General features: G+C 53.5%; 2 protein-coding genes across 17 annotated transcripts in view; both read right to left on the bottom strand.

Moving 5' to 3' along the window:
* Positions 1 to 5,164: 5,164 nt before the first annotated feature.
* On the bottom strand, positions 5,165 to 11,557 carry PDZK1IP1 (PDZK1 interacting protein 1). The gene is made up of 4 exons (XM_047870138.1): positions 11,423 to 11,557; positions 8,187 to 8,295; positions 6,217 to 6,312; positions 5,165 to 5,594 (listed from the first exon to the last, which is right to left on the bottom strand). Exons 1-4 carry the CDS (start codon positions 11,487 to 11,489, stop codon positions 5,522 to 5,524), a joined length of 345 nt encoding a protein of 114 aa, XP_047726094.1. The 5' UTR covers positions 11,490 to 11,557; the 3' UTR covers positions 5,165 to 5,521.
* The window catches only part of TAL1 (TAL bHLH transcription factor 1, erythroid differentiation factor), a 32,429-nt gene continuing 20,810 nt past the window's right edge, over positions 11,480 to 23,098 (bottom strand). For 15 of the 16 annotated variants that reach the window (XM_047870133.1, XM_047870128.1, XM_047870137.1 and 12 more), the window contains one exon: positions 11,480 to 11,599. The gene's annotated coding sequence lies outside the window, so the exon portion shown is untranslated. Of the gene's footprint in view, positions 11,600 to 17,174; positions 18,419 to 23,098 lie in introns of those variants that run through there. The other variant, XM_047870122.1, reaches the window with a different exon arrangement.

The following is a 23,098-nucleotide window of genomic DNA, read 5'->3' as shown; positions in this document are numbered from 1 at the left end:
CAAAGCCACATAACCAGCTCCATTATGCCGGTGCCTCCAGAAGTCCAGAAGGGCAGCTGGGTCCAGCATGTTCTGTACTCACTAGCCAGGCATGTACTCATTAGCTACCTCTCACCCCAATTCGGTACATGATCTCAGGCTTCAGATTCCACAGTACAATATTAGCAAACTGGGCTAAATCATTCTAAATACTTTGCTAGCTCTGACACACTGTGGTCTTGCATGCAATTCCTCATCCTGTAATGATAGTAGAAATAAAAACAACAGCTAACATTTATTGCACACTAAATGTGGGCTAGGCGCTAGTCTATGTGTCTTACGTGCACCGTTTCTATTAACCTTTACATCTGTTATTAGATAGATACCATTTACTGCCTCCAATTTTACAGATGAGTAAACTGAGCTTAGTGAGTTGAGTTCACTCATCCAAGATGTCTTGGTATTAAGTGTCCAAGCAGTGCCGTATCTAGGCTGCCTGATCCAGACCTGGGGTCTTAACCTCCCAGTGGGCATCCAACTGGAAAAGGCAAAATGTCTGGCTCAACTACTAACTGCTCACCTGAGCTTCAGACCTGAACTGTGTACCCACCTTGCCCTCTAGTCCATCCCCAGATTCCACTGCCAATAAATGCAACCTTACCCCCACATGCACTCTTGCCTGTCTCCTCCCTGGCACCTGCCATTCCCAGCGCCATTCACTAGCCTGTATGGTGCCTTTGTGAGAATTGGAAAAAAGCACCCTTCCCTGCAGGCAGACACAGGCCCAAACCAGCTTGCAGGGCCCGGTTAGTAGAGACACAGCCTGTATAACCCAGGGCAATGTCCCAGCCTCCCCCACCTTGCACCTTGCTCAGGACAATACTGGAACTTGTCCTTGACTTCTGTCTCTCACACTTTCTCCTCTCTCTCTCTGTCTCTCTCTCACACACATCAAGCTTCCTCTTTTCTGCTTTTCCAGGGGGTCTCCCAGGAACATATCCAAGAACCTTTGTCATCCCTTGTCCTCTGGAGTAGCACCCCAGGGCAGAAGCCACTGGGCTCCTATACCATTTCTGAGAGAAGAGGATGTGTGTCATCAGGACGAAGCCCCCAAGAGCCTGGCCCCCACCAGTAGTGCTTACAACCTAAGGGACTCACAGTCTTGGCCTTTGGGACCACAAGGAGGGGAGCACTGGAGGCCGGTGCCCTTGAAGCCTACAGGAAGTTGAGGACGTTGCTGGCACAACCTGTGGGGCTGTGGGGTCCCTGGAGCCATGCCCTGGGAAAGCCTCCAGTACAGCAGTAAGGAGGAAGAGCCCTGCCTGACGCTCAAGTTCAAAAGCTCTGCTGAATCTTCCTTCCTGTTGAGTGTGCAGCCACCAGATGGCAGCCGAGGCTATAGGCAGACAGACTTGGCTGGGTGGAGCATGGATGTTCAGGGGGGCTGGCTCATCACTGACCCCACAACCTCCAATCAGAAACCGTGAAAGAGTGAGTGCATGTGTGTGCAGTGTGTCTGCACCTATACGAGCTGAAGGGTATGGACAGACATACACCTGGATGGAAAACTAGGCTTAGCCCCTTCCTTTGGGTTTCCTCAGCACACCTAGGGGTTCCCTTCCCCTGAGTCCAGCCCTGTCCAAGGTGCCGGTGATGCAGAGGGAAGTGACCCTGTTCTTGTGCTCGAGGAGCAACCAGGCCTCACAATTAAACAGGCCACAGGGTGGTGTGTGCAGAAGTGGCTGGAAAGGCCCAGGGGAATGCCCAGCCCCGGGGTGGGGAAGGACTTTCTGCTGCACCTAGGGGGCTTTCTGGCAAATGACAGCTGCAATAATAGCATATATTATCTCTGTTTCCTCCCAGCAGCCCTGCAGGGAAGACACAACAGAACCAATCCTACTGGCAAGCCAGTGGGCACTAAAGGTGCTAGGTGGTCCACAAGCAGTGAGGAACAGAGATGGAATTTGAACCAGAGTCTGCATGATTCTCAAGCTCAAGCTCTTGGCCGCTGTGTGTACTTCTGGGGACTAGAAATGGAGAGGACACCCAGCTGGGGGCTCCAGGCCCTAGGACAGACTTGGAGGGGGATAGATGCCTCCCACATTGGTCCCAGAGCAGGTTCTGACAGCTTCAACTGTGTGGTTCACCTGTGAACTTGGTTCAAGGGGACAAGACAGTGTGTGTGTGTGTGTGTGTGTGTGTGTGTGTGACTAGGGTCACTCCTGGAGTGCCACTCTGCATCCCCAACCCCACCTGTACCCTAAGCTGGGGGAGGAATCCCTGGTGAGCAGTAGTCTTGATCTGATGGCTCCTGTATTTCTACTCATGTTACACTGAGCGTAAGGGAAGCAATCTTGAAAATCATTCCAACCACCTGGCACTCTGTCCCATAACGGGTGACACTCGAGATAGATTTCCACAGCCTTTTTTTTTTGACACCAACTTCAGACTGGAAGTTCCTCTTCCAGTCTAATTGAAGTAAGCAGTGCTGCCATCTACCTTCAACTCTGAAGTTCCTGGGCGGAGCCTTAAGTGGCTGAGCTTCATGTAACCTATAATGTAACCCTGTGAAATTCACACGTTTTAGGTAGAGAAGGAAAAAGAAAGGTGCAAGCCCTGTTCCAGGAAGCAGGAGGAGCAAGAAGGCCCTATAGCAGTAGGAGAATCTCCTGGTCTCCCTGCCAGGGCCTGGGCAACCTGGGCTTTCGGCCCAGAGAGCAGGTGGACAGATCAGCGGTAGATGGCGCCACACTGAGAGGTGAAACTCCAGTCAGGGAGGGCAAGGGACTTGCCCCAGCCAAGGGATAGGCACCAGGGAAGTCTGGCAGGTGGGGCCCGCGGGGGAAGAGGCAACACAGGGAACCTCCTGGAAACAGAGAAAGGATGCAAGGGGAGAGAGGAGCCGGTGAGCACTAGCTCAGGTGGAAGAAGGAGACGGAAGAGACAGGAAGATGGAGATAAAAGCAGAGGCCAAGAGGTGCACTCATAAAGAGAAACAGACAGAGATGGATAAAGGCGGAGGGGGGGGGGGGGGCGGCAAAAAAGGAGACCAGGACTGGGTGGGAGAAAAGGGTGGGGAAGGAGCAGGAAGTCGTGAAGACATAAGGGCCTCGGCGCGGGGGGGGGGGGGGGGGGGGGGGGGGGGGTCCTGCCGGGCCAGCCCGCCGCTCCAGTCCCTCCCCTTATCTGTCACTCAAGGCGATCAGAATCCCCTCCCCCCGGGGCTGGCCGGGGGAGCTCGCCTCCCAACCTGCCCCAGCCCAGAGGCTCCCTTCCCCAGGGCCCCCTGATCGCCGCCCCCTGGGACTGGCTGTGCAGCCCCGATAGATGGTGGGGGGCCCAGCTGGTGTGTTATCAGCCTCCTCCAGGAGCAAGCCTGAGCCACTCAGCGGCTGCCAGCCTGAGATTAGGCCCCGGAGGGTCATTAAGCACCGCCCTGGCCCGGGCCCAGCCTCCTTTCCCTCCCTCATCTGGCCAGGCTGGCAGGTGGGAACAGGCGATAAGGACTGGGGGCTCTGGGGCCGGCAGCCCCGTGCCCCCTGCCCTCTGCCAGGGCAAGAACATGGGGTGGGGGAAGGTCAGTGCCAGCGCGACACCTGCAAGGACCCCAGGGTTCCCACCATCCTGGTCCTTCTACCATGGAGAGGGGGCTAGGGAGCCTCCCAAAGAGGCCAAGGCAGGGAGAGGGTGGCCTGCCCCAGGAACCTGGCAGGACAGCGACGGCCAACTGCCACGGGCTCCTGCTGGGAAGCCTCACAGGTGAGAGAGGCGGGGCTTCACTTGCTGAGCATTTGCAGGGCGCTTGTGGGGCCAGTGCTGAACCCACCTCCACCCCTCAGGGACAAGGGGCGGGGGCGGGGAAGGAACGGAGCTTCCTGCCAGAAGAATGCAGGCAGCCAAAAGGTTCAGACCAAGGAGGCTAGAAAGGAAGAAGGGGGTGTTTGTGCCTTAGCAGAGGCCCTCAAGTAACTTCCATCTCTCCTTCAGGAATAGGCTGGTCTGGCTGCCCGCCTGGTTCTGCCCTCTGATCTAGTCAGGGAGGACTTCCTAGACAAAAAAGAACCTTGGCAGGGCCAAGAAAAAGGAATATGCAGAGTTTAAACTGACAGAGGTGGGTAAGAAGGCATCTGTCTACATGAGCACAGCCACAATTCTCTGAGCTTCAGCTCAGAGAAGGAAGGCAACTTGTCCTGAGTCACACAGCAGGCAAGGGTAAGCCTGCCGTCCCTCTGCTCAGGGCTCTTCCCACTGCTGCAGGCTGCAAACTAGACCTCCGTGCGGTGAGAAAGGCTAATTCAGATTTCAGATGGATCTCTCCCTGAGTATCTGGCTGAAGCCTTTGAACAGCAAGGCAATGGCTGAAATGGTGAAGCTAGGGGGCTGTGATGGGTTGAGACAGCTGGCAGAGGGAGATCTTTGGGACAAGGTGGACTGCCTCCTACCCTCTAGCCCCACTCCTCTAGATCTGGGAGTGCTCCTGGGTGGGTCTCAGGTTGTCACCCACCTGCCCCCAACTCTGCCTGTTCCCATAAGAATGACAGTCACAGGGATGAGGGGCTTCCAGGGTCAGCCAGCCTGCTAAGTACGCCTCCTCCCCTGACTCCCTCCTGCTTCATTCTCCTGGGGACCCAGTTCCCTGACTCCACCCCCACCCAGAACTAGGAGTCAGTGGCACTTGTGAGGATGATTTTACTCCAGCTCTGTGGCAAGACTGGCCAAACTGTCCCCAGGGGGGAAGCTCAGCTCAGAGAGGACTATAGCTCTCCCAAAGTCACATAGTAAGCCGGCAGGGGACAGGCACTCAAAGCTGGGCTTCCTGAGTCCTAGCCCAAGACTCTTGGAGCTTGCTAGAGCTGGCTGGATGAGGGATGAGTGAACCGCCAGCAACCAGGCCACATGGAGGATAGGATAGGGAAGGGATAGGGCTGCTGCACCAAGAAGGGCCCAGAATCACAGTTGTTAAGAGCAGGTCAGGGGAGGGGTGCTGGCAGGAGGGTCTCTACAAGGGGTAGAGTGGCTGAGCTTCCTAGCCCCATGGGCCTTTAAGAGAGGGCTTCTTGGATAATCCTCCAAAGTTACCATGACAGTGGCTTTGGAAGGTGATTGTCATGATTCAGAAAGCAAGACTGGGCCTGGCTGTAAATCTGAGGGGCTCTTTCTGAGCCCTGGGAGCATCAGGCCTGGAAATACGAAACATCTTTATTTCACAGAAATAAGAGGCATTTCCAAGGTTAGAGGAAGATGGTATGAGGCAAGGCAGGAGGTGATGAGCTGACTGTCCTCTTCAGAAGGGTCTTCTGAATTGAATTGGGTGGGAGACCTCCTAGGAAACCCCCCAGAGCCACAGCTGAGCCCTAACCTGGATATAGCCTGAGCTTCGACTTTGGCTGGTGACCACTCCAGAGAAGGTGGGCAGTGTGGGGTTGGAAGAGTCGGCCCCTTACTGTAGATTCCTACACAGAGAAGCAGCAGCTTGAGTGGTGATCTGGGCATCCATCACAGGCACCTGGGCTCACAGCTAGGGCCCACAGGCAAGCGGGGGTCACATGGGGGTGCTTCGGACCCTGCCCTCCTCCTCGGGGATATTTTCATAGGCATTCTCGTGCTCGTTGGACCTGAAAGAGGATGACAGGGGTCACCACCCATTCCATCCCATCCCCTTCTCCCTGCCTTATCCTGCACTGGTGACAGCAGTATCTTCCAGAATAAATAATCCTTGAGTGCCAGAAGGGGTTCCCCTGCCCACATCTGGCCCCAGGTGCACCTGAGACTGGAGGCCTCTCAGCACCCCTCCCTGAACCCCATCTCTCTCCTACACTGAGCCCCTCCCCCACTGGGCCCCCACTGAGCAACCCCCTCATGGAGTCCACCTCCATACTGAGCTGCCTCCCCTACTCACCCCTCTCTCCACATTGAGTGCCCCCGACTCATCCCTTCAGAGTCACCTTCCCCCACTGCACTCCTCCCTATGAATCCCAGTCTGCCTGTGAGCTGCTCCCCCTACCCGTCCCTACCCCCTTATTGGGCCCTCTCCCCAGCTGAGCCTCAGGTCCCCAAGGAGCCCTGCACCCTCACAAAGCCCCCATTGCCACCTCCCTGAGCTCCTCTCTTCACTGAGCCCTTCCCCACATGAGTCCTCCTCCTTCCCTGCCTTCCCACCTTCTACCCCCCTCCCACCCCCCAGAAGCATCTGGTCCTTCTGGAGCACAGGGTGGTTACCCTGTACCATCATCTCACCTGAAGCTGGCCGCCATCGAGGAGTACCTTCCGTCTGTTCCTACCAGGATTCCATCTGCCTTGTTTCCAACGGTCATGACTGTGTTCATGGGCTCCCTATGGATGGGGCTCATCAGTCGGGCTCCCTAGGTCCCTACCCTCTTTGTTCTCCCTCCTCCCCCTTGCCTAATCAGACCTTTCTAGGCTCTGGTTTTCATGAGTCCAAGAGCAGTGGCTGGCCCTGGGCAGAAGCCCTTCTCTCCAGTAGGGGCCCTGCCAGTGGCCTGATTCTGGCCCCACTCCATGGGCCTTCCCACCCTTCTCCCTACTCCAAGGTGGGGGCCTCAGGTCCCAGTCCAAGATTTGCAAAAGATGTATCCAAGGCCTCACACTTTGTGCAATTTTCCTTCTGGTCTCAGCTCAAGACCCAACAGGATTTAGTTTCTGCCCAGATTTCCACAAGGCTTTCCCCAGGGAATTAGGTACAGACATGGTCAACTTCCACTGAAGGCAGAGCTTGGATCAGTTGAAAAAAAAATAACATTTCTGACAAAAAGTTCCTGGCCTCTTATTCCAGTTTAAACCCAGTGACTGTGGCCTCTGCTCCTGCCTACCTGAAACTATTCTTACATGGGTCACGGGGACTCTTACTGCTGCTTGTCCTTCCTTGGACACCCCACAGGCACCTCAGACTTAGTATGTCTCAAATTAAACTCAGCAGTTGCCCCCAGATCTGCCTCTCATGCTCCGTCTCCGTAAGTGGTACTATCTGAAGCCTGGACGCATCCTTGTCCTTCCTTCCTCCTGCCCCCTGCCGTCCCCATCTACCAACTTCTGGGGACCAGACCCCTAGACAGCCGTCAGACATGGTGCCTGTCTATCCCCTCTGCTCCCTCCAGAGTCCAGACTCTCTCCTGACCTCATGCTCTCAGCCCCCCGCCCTGCCCTTCTCACCTGCAGACTGGCCCCTACCCCACGCATGCACCACGGAGCAGCCAGAGTGCCTGTGCTCAGGCCAACTCTCATCCCAGGACCAGCGTACAAGCTCTCACCGGATTCCTACCGCACGAAAGATAAAGCCCACAGTTTGGGGTATAGGTGTACGAGGGTCTGCCAGGCCCGAGCCCTGCCTACCTTGCCAGTCTATCTCAGGCCTCCCATCCTTCTCTCTACGCATGACCTCGTGTTCCTGCAGTGGGCTGCACAGGGCCTTGGCTAGCACCCTGGCACCAGGCCCCTCCGTGGGAGCTACTGGCAGGTGCAGCCTTATTCCAGGATCGGCCAGCACAGAGTGGACTGGATTTCAGCCCACCGCCCTCGACCTCAGTGTCCTGCACTTTGGACCCCTGGTGGCCTCGATGCCCTCTTCCATCAGCTGCAATGCTCTTCCCGTGCTACTCTATCCTGAGAGGCGCTCCTCTGCATTCTTTAGGCTTCAGAATAAACATGCAATTGGAAGCCTTCTTGGACTACCATCCCCGGCCCCCCAGACCAGGGCAGGCCCAGCACTGCAGTCTGCTCTCCCTTTTACCATTGGTACTTGCACTGGGATCACTCCTTGTCTTCCAGTCTGGGAGCCTGAGAGTTCAGGGGTTGTGTCTGTCTGTCCCACTGCCCCCCTGTACCCCTGCACGTGGCACAGCACTTGACCCTGAAGAAAGATGGAGCCTTTCTTCCCAGAGATTTTCACAACCCCCATCACAGGCTAAGCCAGTGTCCTGACTCTACAGATAGAAACACTGAGACCTTGAGAAGAGAAGACATTGTCCCCAAAGCTCGCAGAACCGTGGAGGCCAACAGAGCCGTGTCTGGGGGCCGGCGAGCCCAAGCACCAGTCCTAAAGAACTTGGGCCGCGGTGTCACTTCTGCACAGTGACAGGACTGGACTCCGGGTCTCCGAGGCCCTCCTCACCACTACTAGAGCAGTAGCGGTGGTCCTGGGGCCTGCCCTGCCTGCCCAGCCCAGACCCCAGCACCCCCGCAGCACTCACGGCTCTTCCTGGCACCAGAAGTGGTTGACAGCAAAGGCAATTGCGACCAGGACCAGGAACACAGCCACAGCGATTAAGCCCTGCATCCAGGGCTGCAGGTTCCCCAGGCCTGGAAAGAGGGGAGCAGGGATGCTGCAGCAGGCTCGGCAGCAGTGGGGGCTGCAAGTGCAGAATGGAAGAGGGGGGAGGGGGAGGGGAGCAAGGGCTAGAGCCTGTGTCACAGGCCATCAGCATGCTGCCAGGACCAGAAGAGACATTCTGAGGCAGCAGGGCTGGCAAGGAGGACCGACCTGACCCCACTGAGCTAAAGTAAGGGATGATGGGGGGGGGGGGGGGGGGGCGGTGGTGGCGGGGCACCTGAATGGCTATCAGTTAAGCTTCCCACTTCAGCTCAGGTCATGAGCTCTGCGTGGACATCGGGCTCTGCGCTGACAGTGCAGAGCCTGCTTGGGATTCTCTTTCTCTCTCTCTGTCTCTCTCTGTCTCAAAATAAATAAATAAACTTTAAAACAAAAAAAAGGGACGATAGTTGGAAAACAAGAATTCAAAGAAGAAATGAGGAGCCAAGGAGGGACAGCCTAGAGCCTCCACCTATCCCTCCATGTGAGTCACATGCAGGATGCCCTACAAGTGTCTGGGCCCCAAGGACCAAAGAGCAGCCCTCTGGATGGCCGGCCTGGGCCTTGCCAGCTGAGGGTATCTCCCCATCTCCCTGTGAGAGGGCGGGTCTGGCATCTGGAAGATCCTGTTCTGTAATGACTTTGCTCTGATACTAGGTAGGGGGTGGGAGTGTGGGACAGGCAAGACTGCTCAGCCAGGGGTGTCAGGGTGCCTGAGAGATGGCGGGGACAGAACACCTTTGGAAAGGCAAGGCAGAAGGGCAAATTCTCTTCCAGGTCGTGGGGCCCAGGTAGAAAGCTTCAAAAGCTGCTCCCCTTCTGTCTTCTCCAGCTGGATGCCTCTGGGACTAGGCCAGAGACCAGGGTGAGGCCCCATCCATCTACCTTTTTTTCTTCTTTTTAATTTTTTTTATATTCATTTTTGAGAGAGAAAGAGAATGAACATGAGCAGGGAGGGGAAGAGAGAGAAGGATATAGAGGATGTGAAGCAGGCTCTGTGTTGGCAGCAGAGAGCCTGATGTGGGACTCGAAGTCTTGAACCGTGAGATCATGACCTGAACCGAAGTCGGATGCTTAACCGACTGAGTCACCCAGGTGCCCCCCACCTTCTCTATCTTTTGACCCTTGACCTTCGACACCACCTTTAACCCTCATGGTTTCCCAGAATCTCTGCCCTCAGTCACTGGCTGCCCCAAAGGGCTCTCCCCTCCCCCAGGCATGACTGTGTTCCATGAGCCTGAGGGAGCTTGACCCTGCAGAGGACAGACATGCAGTTGCAGGCAGGTCTCAGGAGGGGACAGAGGCCAGCAGGAGGCTCCCGAAGGGTCTTGCCTCCAGGCTAAAACACATGCATCCCTAGTGTCATCCTGTACTTTGAGGGGCCCAGGCTGGGCATCAAAAACCTTACTCGGCCTCACTCTCACTCAAAAGTCCTTCCTTGAGTCTACCTTAAATCTCTCCTGCTGCAGCGAAGGCCCTGCCTCCTCTCTGAGCCTAGTAGGTACTGGGGACAAGGGAGGGATCTGGGAACTCTCTGGCCTGTGGCCAGGTCAGTATGGTTATCTTGACTTCCATACTTGCCAAAAAGCAGTGCTTTGGCTTCATTGTTTGCCCAAGGAACAATGGTTCCTCAGGTCAGTGACTAGGCCTCAAGCCCTGGGAGGCCCCTCCCTGCCTCCTCCAGACCCTTCAGCCAACTCCCTCCAGACACACAGGGAACTCCGGGTCCCTGCTTCTCCTTCCAGGTGGCTCTGAAGTGAACATACAGCACAAGGGTCAGAACCTGGAGACAGAGGTGATCTGAGTTCTGTCCCTGCAGGAGGACTCAACCATCCTCCCTTTCGGCCTCAAACTTTCACTTTGATTAAGTTCTTCTTTCCAGCTTATCTCTCAAGTCAGGCAAAATACCCTGAGGGCAAAGCGTCTCCAAAGGAAACCAAAACTACCCTCTCAAGAAATCAGGACTGCCCTGAGCCAGCAAGACCTCTGTGATTGACCCCAAGACAAAGACCTGACCTTCACTGCCCACCTGCAGGTACCCACCCACCTTTGTCCCACATTTTCCTTACATAAACCTGGAAGTCTTTTCTCCACTTTAGGGATAGTCTTTGCGACTCTGGTCCACCATCTTCCTGGTGTCGGCCTCACTGAAATAAATCCCTTTCCTGTTTCCCCACCACTCGTCTCTCCGCCTTTGGATTTTGTCAGTGGTGAGTGGCAAACCTGGTCTGGGCCCCTGGAGCCAGGAGCTCCTGCACCCTGGCTATATCCTTTCTTGCTCTGCTGTGTGATTCACACAAGTTACTCGACCCCTCTGATCTTGTTTCTAAGAGGGCTGCCAAGACTGCAAGGCAGAAGGGAAGTAGACGTGCATGAGAGCTCAGGGCTCCTGCAAGGGAGGGGTACTCTGGAAACATCTTTGCTGGTCCTCTCTGGACCCAAATCCCACCTGCTGAGTCCCCCACACTTCCAGATCTCAGGGTGTGGCTCCTCACTGGTGTGAAACTTTCCTGCACCCCAGCCCTGGCAGCAGCCCTGGGAAGTAGGCAGGGCAAGTTTACAGTCCCCGTTTTATGGATGAGAAAACTGAGTCGAAAAGAGGGCCAGTGATTTTCTCCAGGCTACAAGACATAGGCAGAGCTGGACAAATCTCAGGTACGCGGTGGAGACCACACTGGGGCACTGTCCTCTTCCCAAGCCCAGGAAGCAGGCCCCGGGCAACACTGCCCCTCCCCTGGAACAAGCCCACCGTTTGGGGGGTTGCTTGGGCCCCTCCCTTCTTCCTTGTAGCCCCAGGACCCTGCCATCTCTAAGGCAATTCCTGCTCCTAGATCTTGGGTCTCAACTCCTCTAGGTCTCTAGTCCCCGCCCCCCCCCCCCACCTCCCCACCCTGCATTCCTCACTCATGGAAAACAAGTCCCAGACAGAAGCCTTGCTCAGAGATCTCTGCCTTTGGAGGTTCCTCCAGTGAGCCCAATCCCTGCTTCTCCTTCCCAACTGTATGTGTCCAGGGTGGTGAGGGAGGCCAGAGGACCACCCCATCCTCCGCTGGGTTTCCACCACCCAGCCCAGCCCTCCTCGCCACAGCCACCACGGCAGGCCCAGTCCCACGCTACCTTGCTGACAGCTGGCGGGTGGCAATGCCGTGAACAGGCCCAGAATGAGCAGGATGAGGGCTGACATGGCTGCAGAAAGCTTCTGGGCCTTCTCTCTGGCTGCTGATATCTGGGCTCCTGGAGCTGCCGTGGGGTCTGTCCGTGTCTGCCTGAGATCAGCCCAGGCTTAGTCTGGCCCTGGAGAAGAGGCGCAAGTAAGGAAGGCGGCGAGGGAGGAAGGAGGGGAGGTGGAGAGAAACCGCCCTCCCTCCCATGGTAATGAGCTTCCAGGCCTGGCCTCCCCTGGCCGTTGCCCTGCCCACTCAAGCTGGCATTCGAGGTCATCTTTCACAGGCTGGGTAAGAAAGCAGGTCTGAGGACCAGGGAGACAGGAAGAGAGTTGGTGCCTCACCTCCAAGCCCCCGGCCTCCCCAGTTTTTGTATCTGCTTTCCCCCTTCCTTGCAGCAGGGCTGGGCTCTGGGGAAAGGAGTGACACATTACTGCTCCTGCGGGCGGGGCATCTTGGAAGGCTGACAGTGGGATTAAGAAATCTGTTGTCTGGCTGCTCAGCCGGAGCTTGGGGAAAACCCCAGTGGCTAGGGAAAGGTCAAAGCTGACCCTCCCCCTCAGCCTGGTCTATTTCCTGTTCTCCCCCTCACCTGTCTCTACTCAACCCAACCAGACCAAGGGGCTCCAGCCTTGGGACTCAGCCTTGGCTTCTGTCCCTCCATCCCTGGCCTAGCTCAGTAGCTCTATAATCCACCCTCCCCCATGGGGACCATGACAGTGGGCCTGAAGGTCCCAGTCCCCAGCCTTCCCTACCCAACCCAGCTGTCCTGGCCCAGTTCAGCTTTCCTCTTGGCCCCACATGGGGTACCTGGAAGCTGGGTGGAACCTCCCTGTGACAAGGTCAAGGCTCGGTCAGAGGCCTCTATACACACCTTCTGACCCACCCCCACCCAACACAGGGAGACTAGCGGGTGAACACAGCCCTGCCATGGAGGCAAAGAAAGGACACCCCCAAGTGGAAAGATCCAATAGAAGTCCCGGAAGCCCTGGGCATTCAAACCGCAGGGTCACGTGGAGTCCATCTGACCTTCCAGCTAAGGAACTAAGAATGACCCAAGTACCTGTCCAGGCCCGGGACCAAAGGTCATGCTGGGTCTCCTTGCCTTACCCCTCCCCAGGAGTACAGGAAGCCAGAGATGCTGAGAGTCTCACTCCACAGACACCAAGAACGGAGGACCCAGCACACCAGGGCAATGCCTCAGAGGGAGTGTCCCCAGAAGGCCCTCCACGGTCTCCCTGCCCAGAAGCCACCAAGCCGCTGCTCACAGGACCTCATGGGCAATCCTTCCTATAGCAAGATGGTTCTGCCAGGGGCAGCAGTCACGTGTTCTGCCGCATCCCCACTTCCTGTGTCTACACATTCAAGCACAGCAGGTACCACCATCATCCAAAGATGGGGTGATGCAGGTGGTCTGAGGGAATTCAGCCCGGACTTGAGTGATACATCCATATATGTCCTGTTCTCCCTCCCTAACCCCAACTTGGAGTCCTCAGAATCTTCTGGCACAAAGTTTGGCTAGAGTAGTCACCTTTCGTGTTAATGAATAGCTAGGGAATCACTGATCGGTATGCAAGGAATGGGGTTGAATTTAATAAACATCAGGATATTTTCTTGGAGAGTTTTAAGCAGAGGAGTCATGTGGCCAGATCTGCATTTGAGAAAACTTCTCTGGCCGGGGGGTGGAGACTGAAAGGGAGTGCAAGGGCTGGAGAAAGGGGAGAAAGGGCTGCTGGATGGCCACACACCCAGGGCCCGGGCTGCACCAGGGCAGCCTCGGTGCATCTGAGCCCTCTAGGAGATGGGGTGGATAGGGCGTGGCTTCTGAACACATGACTAGCTGGGGGTGGCCGGTGAGGGACAAGGATTTGCCCAGGGTGATGCCTGGTGTCTCAGAGGCCCGAGCAAGTTTCAGAAGAGGTGGGGGATGATGGTCTGCAGTCTCAGATGTATTGTGGTGCCTGTGGATCCTCCGTAAGGAAACATCCAGAAGGCAGCAGGATCTTGAGTCTGGCATAGAGAGCTAGATCTGGGAGCCATGTGTGGCACAGCGCTGGTAACTGAGGCACAGGAACACATGGTCACCCCAGGGTGTGTGTGCGTGTGTGTGTGTGTGTGTGTGGTGTGTATGGTGTGTGTGATATAAATGTGTGTGGTGTGTGGATGTGTGTGTGGATGTGTGTTGTGTATGAGTGTGTGGCATATGTGGTGTGTGTGTGTGGTGTGTATGTGTGTGGTGCGTGTGCATGTGTGCGTGTGGTATGTGTGTGGTGTATATGTATGTGTGCATGTGTGCGGTGTATGGGTATGTGTGTGTGGTGTTTGTGGGGTGTGGTGTGTATGTGTTTGTGTGGTGTGTATGTATGTGTGTGGTGTGTGGCAAATATATGTTATGTGTATATGTGTATGTGGTGTGTGTGTGTGTGTGTGTGTGTGCAGGGGAAAGGAGAGAAGCCAGGGACCAGGACACAGCCCCAGTGATAAGGGTCTGTAAAAAGGAAGGTTAGAGCAGGTTAGAGCAGGAGGAAGAAATCTCAGAAGAGTGAGGTGTCCCAGAAATCCAGGAAGGAGAGAGCCAGTAAGAGCCGGGCAGGGAAGTCACTGTAGTGACCCCCCCTCCAAGGAGTTTCCCCCAAAAGGAGCCCAGCCTCTCCCATTGGTCCCCAGGTCTCATGTCCTGCTTCCCTCACCCAAGCATTCCCCCCTTCCCTAAAGAATCCAGGAAAAGACAAGGACTCCCAGGGCCCTGTTTTTGGGTGGGTGGGGGAGGGGGGAAGGGGATGAGCAGGAAGGACATCAGGTGACCAACGGGAGGAAAACACACCTCCCAGGTCAAAGTCCCAAGCTTTAGAGCAAAACAAGTTGTCCCGGAAGAGGGGGGTGTGGGTGGACATTTGGCTTTGAGGCTGGTCTCTGCTGTCTGGGCGTCCTCATCCAGCTGAGGGGGGACCATCTCCCCAGCTGCATGGACACAGCCCTGGGTCCCCATGGTAACAAATTGGTCCCCCTGCTGGTCTGGTGTGGCCCCAAGATCTAGACTCAGGCCTCAGCAACTCCACAAGACTGGACCCCCTGTGTCCTCATCTCTGAGCTGCTGCTCCATCAACACTCAGTTCCTCCCTCGGGGTCCCAGCCCAGCTCTGCCACCATGAAACATCAGGCCCCTTGGACCAGTCCTCCATCTAGCATCCAGCTACGCCTTGTGTGATTCACCCTTTAGAAACATCGAAGTGGGCCTAGACTTTCCAGCCATCCCGCCTGCCATTGCAGTTGTTGCCAGCAGGTGGCAGAGTCTAGCTCCAATCCCTGCCAGGTTGGGAAGGACAGGGAGGGGGCCAGTTTGCCAAAGAAGATTCTGCAATTTCCCCTTCTTTCGGGCCCCCTCACTTCTGCCCCCTTTTGGGGGTGGTTTGGAGGAAGGGAGGGTGGACACTGACATGTAAACAGTCAGCCAAGCTGGGAACAGTGCCCATGGCATGCTCAGGGCTGTGCCGTAGAGAAACACAGACCACTAAATTGTTAAGGAAGCCATCCTGGAGGAGGTGATGCTAGGAAGGAAAAAGGTTAGCTGAATCATTGGACCAAGCAGAAAGGCAGCCCCAGAGAGAGGAGAGAGCTGAGAGCAGAGAGAGGACAAGCATGGAGACACATTGGTGAAGGGTATCTGCTCTTAAGATAATATGCAAACTTCAGGGGTGCCAGGTGGCTCAGTCGGCGGAACGTCGGACTTCGGCTCAGGTCATGATCTCACAGTTCGTGAGTTCAAGCCCCACGTTGGGCTCTCTGCTGTCAGCATGGAGCCTGCTTTGGATCCTCTGTCATTCTCTCTCTCTGCACCTCTCTGGCTCATTCTCTCTCTCTTTCTCTCTCTCTCTCTCTCTCTCTCTCTCAAAAACAAACATTAAAAAGAAGAAGAAGAAGAAGAAGAAGAAGAAGAAGAAGAAGAATGAAGGCAACAGGGGCTCCTGGCTGGTTTAGTACAGTGTGTGACTCTTAATCTCAGGGTTGTGAGTTTGAGCCCCATGTTGGGTGATGAGATTCCCTAAAGGTAAAAAATTCTTAAAAAGAAAAAAAGAATGAAGGTAACAAGCACAGTCCCTCTGTGCTATTTCCATATTACCACACGCCATTGTTGCAGATATCTGGATATATCCCTTATGCTCATCACTATTCAAAGCATATCAGTCATTGGACCGACTGCCACTAGATCTTACTGTCTAATACATTATCAAACTATAAGTAAGTTACTCTTTTGCAAACTTACATTTTTAATATTCTAACAACTACATTTCGATATGATTGGTTTCCTTTTTTTAAATTTTTTTAATGTTTTTTTCTGAGACAGAGAGAGACAGAGCATGAGTGGGGGAGGGGCAGAGAGAGGGGGGTGGGACACAGAATCCAAAGCAGGCTCCAGGCTCTGAGCTGTCAGTGCAGAGCCCGACGCGGGGCTCAAACTCATAGACCTCGAGATCATGACCTGAGCCGAAGCCGGACACTCAACCGGCTGAGCCACCCAAGCACCCTGGTTTCCTTTTATTTTACACATTTAAGTCCACAGGCTGCACCAGACCACTCAAGGGTTTCACGGCACCAAAGAGGTTAAGGAGTCGTGACTCACAGGAGCCTAGGGCAGGTCTGTTCAAAGCAGTGCCATGTGATCTCAAGGTCAGACCTGAAGAAAGATTGGCACTTTCTGGACAGGGGCTTTCTGGGGCTCAGGGCTGGAGGCCATGGTCAGAGTGAATGGGTGCTCACCCTCATAGAGCACCCCATGCCTGGGAGCTGGAAGGGGCAAAAAGCACCAGCGTGGAGACAGCCAAGCCAAGGAATGTACTGGCTGTGACTCCTGGGTCCTAGGCGACCCCACTGGGCTGGTGAGATTTATGACCAGGACCTCCCAGTTGGGGAAGATCAATCACCCCCTCCTGCTGCCTCTTCACTCAGCCAAGAAACTAAAGGGCTGGCCCTGTGCCAAAAGCCCAGCCTGCCAGCAGAGGTCCCAAGGCCAAATCCTTTGCCAGTGGTTCCAGCACAGCCCTGCTCCCCTGCCCAGGGCTGTAGGCCAGCAGTGGAGCCATGCTGGGGGTGCTAGTGTCTAGAATCACAATCTCCCCTGGCCTACATGCTCATCCTGAATGGTGTGACCTTGTTCCTCATTTTTCAGCTGGGGAAGCTGTGACTCAGAAAGGGACAGTCACTAACTGAAGGTCACACAGTAAGTTAGTAGGAGAGATAGGGCTAAACCCTAGGCATCCTGATGTGTAGCCCAGAGCTCAGTCCCTCTGTCAAGCACCTATGTATTGGTCAGTTTCCCAAGTGGCATTCCCAAATGGCTTGCTTTCATTCATTTGCTCAACATATTTAATGTCCACCATGGGGCTGGAAATACAGTAGTGAGCAAGATAGGGCTTATACAATTATCTAATTAACTATCTGATTACAGTTGACCCTTGAACAACGTGGGTTTGAGCTGCTTGGGTCCACTTACATGTGGATTTTTTTTTCAATAAATGTTGTACAGCACTGTAAATGCATTTTCTTTATGATTTATTATTTTCTTAATAACATTTTTTTCTCTAGCTTACTTTATTATAAGAGTACAGGATATAATACATATACAAAATATGTGTGTCAACTGTTCATGTTATCAGTAAGGCTACTGGTCAACAGTAGGCTATTAGTAGTTAAGTTTTGGGGGGAGTCAAAAGTTATGTGTGGATTTGTGACCTTTGGGGGGTCAGTGTCTAACCCCCATCTGCTCAAGGGTCAACTGTAACCTAATTGCACCAAATATTTTAAAGGAGACGAAGAGTGCCAAGAGTATATAAATGGGGATGCCCTCTACGGTAGGAAATCAAGAAAGGGTAATATTAAGTCTAAAATTCATTCATTCATTTATTCATTCATTCAACAAATATTTACTGAATACCTCCTGTGGACCAGGCACTCTTCGAGATGCCAAGGATACAGCAATGATCAAAAAGAAGTCCCTCTTCTTAGAGAGCTTACATTCTAGAGGGGTTATCCAGGAAACAAATAAATAGATACAATAGGTCATATGGCTATATGGGAAAGACAAGACAGGATCAGGAGAATAGGATGCTATGTGCTATTTTACATAGATTCATCAGGGAAGGCTCCTCTAAGAGGGAACATTTGAACAGAGCTGAGTTGAGGAAGCAAGATGTTCAGCTGTCAGAGGGGAGAGGGTGGCAGGCAAGGAGAATAAACAGCAAGTGCAAAGGTCCTGAGGAAGGGGCATGAGGAAAGCGTCTGTGTGACTAATAAAGAAGTGAATGCAGGAGAGGAGGTTGGAAAGGCTGCGTGAGACCCACTCACATGGAGCCTTGTGAGTGACTGTAAAGACTTCAGCTTTGAATCAGATGGAGTGAAGAGGCTATTGGAGGGTCTGAGCACAGAAGACATGATGCTGCTGCTTTGTTGAGGAAAGATCCCAGAAGGCAAGAAAAGCAGAAGCAAAGCAGTGAGACTAGTTAGGAGGCCACCACAATACTACAGGCAAGGGATAACAGCAGCTTAGGTCAAGGCAGCAGCCATGGCACCAGGGATACGTGATTTGAATCTAGATACATTTTGAGGGTAAAGCCAACATGATTCGGAATGTGAGGGGGAAAAGAGAAGCCAAGGATGGTTTCAAGGTTTCGAGCTTGTTCAACTACCACAGACTGAGATGGGGAAGGTTCAACAGGGGCAGGATTCACATGTTTTGTCTGGAGATGGGTATGTGGGTCTGGAGTTAGGAGGCGTGGTCCAGGCTGGAGATGTGTATTTGGGAGCTGTCAGGCAGCGATGGAGGGCTCCCCCGGACACAGGGAGACAAGATCTGAAGTGCCGGGCTTGGGAAGTCATAGGCAAGAGCTACTTCCAGGCTGGGGAAGAGCAGACAGGAAAGCTTGCAGGTAGGGGGAGCCATCGGGGCATCAGCCTGTTGAGAGAGCAGAAGGTGATCCGGAAAGGGGTCCTGATGGCCTTGCAGGACCTGTGAAGAGATTCCATCTTTCCCTTACAGGTAAAGCCACACCATTATAGTATTTTAGGCAAGGACGTGGCACGGGCAGTCTTGCATTTCAGCGAGGTCTTTCCAACCACAGCTGGAAGAATGGGTTCGATAGACAATGCAGTGAACAGTGAGCCAGTGGGTGGGCTGGGGGTGGGGGAGGGACCCAGGAGACAAGAGGCACAGCTGGAGTTAGGACAGCACGTGGAGCGAAGCGGGAGGGTGGGAGAGCAACTCAATAGGGAGAGCCGGCAGGCTAAGGTGACTCCCTGGATGTGAGGAGTGAAGGTCTCAGAAGAGTAGAGTCAAGTTGCACCTAGTCCCCCATCTTAGACAACACTTGGATGTTGGTGCTAAGAATACTAGAAAAGCAGCAGGTTGGGGCCGGGGGCGGGGGCTGGGGGCTGTGAGGAGAGAGCCTGTATTCATTCAACAAAACTCTCCAGAGTGCCTGGCACTCAAGGGCTAATGAATGAGACAAGCAAAAAGCAATGAGCCAAATGCTGGGTCCCAGGGCAGGTCATCTGAGTTCACGGCACCCAGGGCACATCTCAGGATGCAGCTCGGTGTGTGAGAGAGATCTGAGCCAGAAGTGGTAGCTTAGAATTCAGCAGCTTACGGATGGTAACTGAGGCCTTGGCAGGGCTGATGTGGCTGGAATAGGGAGGGATGAGAAGTAGGGCTAGGACCCAGCCCTAAGAAATGCCTGTGTGAATGGATGGGGAGTGGATCTCCATCTGAATCAAAAGGAAAATGAAGAAGGAACACATATCACCTTTACACCACTTAGGATCAAATTACAGGCATCAGGTGCACTCCACATTTCAGGACCTTTGGAGTCATGTAACTGATTTTATTTCACCCTAAGAAAAACTGTTTTCTTCCCTGGTTATCAATTTTGCCATTAGTCTATGAGATATTTGGAGAAGATGAGATTTTCAGCCTGAAAAGGAGCACTCTCAGGAGTCTCTGTCTCCAGTTATCTGCAGGGCTGTCCTTGCCCAGAGAAAAATCATCCTCTGTGCCCTCTGAGCATGGAGCTGGGGATGAGAAGATTTACAGAGAGACTGTTTTTGGTTCACCGAGACAAAGCCTGTCTTGAAGAGTATCTAGTGATAGCGAAGAAGCCCCTGTAAAGTGATGAGCTCCCCGTCACTAGAGGTGTGCAACTTGGAGCTGTGAGCTTGTAGAGAGAGGTAGAGTACAGGAAGGGGCAGGGAGGGGTGAGTGGACTCAATGGCGACCTCTCTGGGGCCCAGGAGGAATGAGCTGAGCGTCGAGACCCTCACCCAGCACAAGTTGTGTGACCCGGGCACCACTCCCCCCTTCTCTGAGCCTCTGTTTCTCAGCCTCTGTTGCTGCACTGGATTGGTCAGAGAGTAAGGCATCTGAACACCTGGTAGCAGGAGACACTTGATAATGTTAAGAGCACCCAGATCTAAATACAACATCCAGTGTTTGAGCTATACTGCCCTGTCCCAAACCAGTCCTTTTTCTGAACAGAAACCCCAGCAGGGCAGTAAGAGGCATTATGGGCACATTCTGTTGGCCACATGTTCACCACCTCTAAGTCAGTGTAGAAGAAGCCACACTCAAACCATCTGCACATTTCACATCTGGAGCTTTGGTCTGAAAGTCAGACTCTGGCCTTCGAAATGAAAATTACTTTAAAAGCCTGCAGCTTCACGCAGAAGTTAAACATAATGCAATCATAATTTCATGGTTGGGGAAAAATATATATATATTTTAAAGATTTTATTTTTAAGTAATCTCTACAGCCAACGTGGGGCTCAAACTCACAACCCTGAGATCAAGAGTCTCACACGCCTCTGACTGAGCCAGCCAGGTGCCCCCAAATACAGACTTTTTTTTAAAGAGAGGAAATACAACGAAACATTCATTGATGAACTGGGCCGAGTTTATGATTTTTGTTTTGTTTTGTTTACCTCTCTTTCTGTTCTTTCCAGAGTTTCTATAACAAGAAATGTTTGTTGGGGGGCGGGGGGGAGCTCGTAGTTTAAAAATAAATAAGATAGGGGTGCCTGGGTGGCTCAGTCGGTTGGGCTGCTGACTTTGGCTCAAGTCATGGTCTCACGGTCTGTGAGTTCGAGCCCCACAACAGGCTCTGTGCTGACAGCTCAGAGCCTGGAGCCTGCTTCAGATTCTGTGTCTCCCTCTCTCTCTGCCCCTCCCCCACTCATGCTCCATCTCTCTCGCTCTCAAAATAATAAATATTTAAAAATTTTTAATAAACAAAATAAACCTGCATTAAAAGGCAAAATTAAGTCACTTTTCCAAATTTTTACTAGTGCCCTTACATAGCGCAGAGTTAACCCAGAGCCTCTCTTTGCCAAAGTATCTGTCCCTGGCCAGGCAGGGGCACTAGGACGTTATGGCCGAGCCCAGTCTGTCTATTTTCTGGCTAATGGGAGCCTGCCCCCGTCATGCTCTTCCAGAGAGGCCCTCCAGGTGCCAGGACACACATAGGAAGCATCTGGGGCCTGCCCTGCAGTTCAGTCCAGAGACACCTGTGACACCAGAAATGCTAGCACTTTTTGAAGGCATGCTTACTATGCGCCAAGCGCTGTGCTAGGTGCTGCGGACTCACAGCCCATTTAATCCTCACAATATCATGAGTGCTATATCCCCATTTTACCATAGACAATACCATAGACAATTTCAGAGAAATTAAACTCAGAAAGTAAGTGGATCTAGAATTTGAATCCACATTTATTTGATTCTAAAGCTCTCAAGTATTACATTATACTTCCTCCTCATGTTAAAAACAAATCAATTACTAAAAAGCCATGAGTGCCGTGAAGGAGGCATACAATTGGAACCTCGGAGAAGGCACTATTAAAGTCCCCAAAGGGGAAGGAAAGATCAGGGAAGACTTCTAGGAAGAGGTGTCCATTGAATTGAGCTTTGAAGGATGAGTAGGAATTTACCAGAGCATAGCACACAATCAGTCAGAGTGGGTGTTCAATGGATATTTTTAATTGTAAGAACTAACAAAGATTTTAACTGAATTTACAGATGAAATAACATGATGTTTGGGATTTGCTTCATGATAATCCATTGTGAAGACAGGGAGTATGGGGAAGGATGGAGGTATAGATGACACAAGATTACCCACGTGGCTGATTGTTGAGGCTGGTGATGGATGCATGCCATTTATTATATTATCCTCTCTATTTTCACATAGATTTGGAAATGCTCTTAATGAAATGAACGTAATGACCCATTTGTGCCCACACACCACGAGGACCTGATGAAATAATTCAGTAAATATTTACCGAGCACCTATGTGCACCCACACACTCTGGGCATGACAGAGCCCCCAGTGACCAGTGACACCCTGTCCCAGCACTGGCCAACTCACGGATAGGGAGATGAGGCCGGGACTCAATCCAGGGCAAGCGGCACCAGGTATGGTTCAAGGGGCTCTGAGTTCAGAAGTAAGGAAGGCCCCAGCCCTCAGCAGGGGGACGCGGGGGCAGGGGTGAGGTGCGGATCCAGCAGATGCAGCATCTGAGCATCTGAGGTAGTTGAACACACAGGAGTGCACCTGTCGTGGGGCATTCAGGGCAGGCACCTGAGCCAGGGAAATGCTCACAGGTGGGAACTAAGAGACAGTGCACAGGAAACACATGGGGAGCTCAACAGGCCCTTAAGGGAGGATGGAGGGCAGAGGAGGGCACAGCACTTTCTACTCCAGTCTTGAACTGGCCTGATTTTTTAGGACACTCCCTGGACCATGCTTGTTCCCCCCTTCCCTCCCTGAAACTGTCCACATCCCCAGAGCACTCGGAGCCATCAAAGTGAGTGACGGCAGGCTAATCACAGCCACTTGGGTGTGAGGAGGCCCCTTGTCTCTCTCTGAGGACCCTCCAGCAAGGACAAGTGCAGGACAAAAGCTGTGCCTCCCCCTCCTCGCCTGCCACAGCCCTCATTAGCATCATACAGAAAGCCTGCCCGCCTGGCAACTGGGCAGACCAGCCCAGCTTTGGCTAGGCCCCAACCAAGCAGATGTGGACCCTGAAGGGGCCTGTGGGCAACCCTGCCCCCCCTCCTCAGAAACTAACCACGCCAGGCAACCACGGCCCTGTCCTGCCAGCCCCATCAGCCTTTCCTTGCATCGCCCCACAGAATCTGCTGGGACTGCCAAAGAGCCAAATGGAAGCAGAGAAGCAGACGAGTCCTGAATGATGACTCCTGGGGTCTTAGAGACCTGTCATTAGGCTCAGGGTCAAATCCTAGCATCCTAGACCGGGGCAGCCACTTCAGAGAGCTGCTTTAGAACGTGCCATTGCCGGAAAACAGACACGACAGACACTCAGCTTCCCAGGACTTTTAAGTCTCCAGCCTGGTCGGGCAGGTAGCCTGCAGCAGAGATCTGAGGTCCCAGGCGGTCCTGGACAAGATTGCCTGGGGGCTTGGGGCTGGGAGTGCCTGTGTCTGTCTGGATCCCACCTATTCAGGGGTAATGGAGAGGGGCGTGAGAGTGATGGGGAAGCCCGATAGCCCATTGAAAGCGCAGTGCCCTGGGGACTGCTGGAGAGAGGGGCGGAGCACGAGGGAAGGAACCAAGGCCAGCCTGTGTGGGAA

Source organism: Prionailurus viverrinus, chromosome C1, assembly GCF_022837055.1.
Source record: "Prionailurus viverrinus isolate Anna chromosome C1, UM_Priviv_1.0, whole genome shotgun sequence".
NCBI lineage: Eukaryota > Metazoa > Chordata > Mammalia > Carnivora > Felidae > Prionailurus > Prionailurus viverrinus.
The sequence above is the reverse complement of the archived record's forward strand: the minus strand, read 5'-3'. Positions and strand labels throughout refer to the sequence as shown.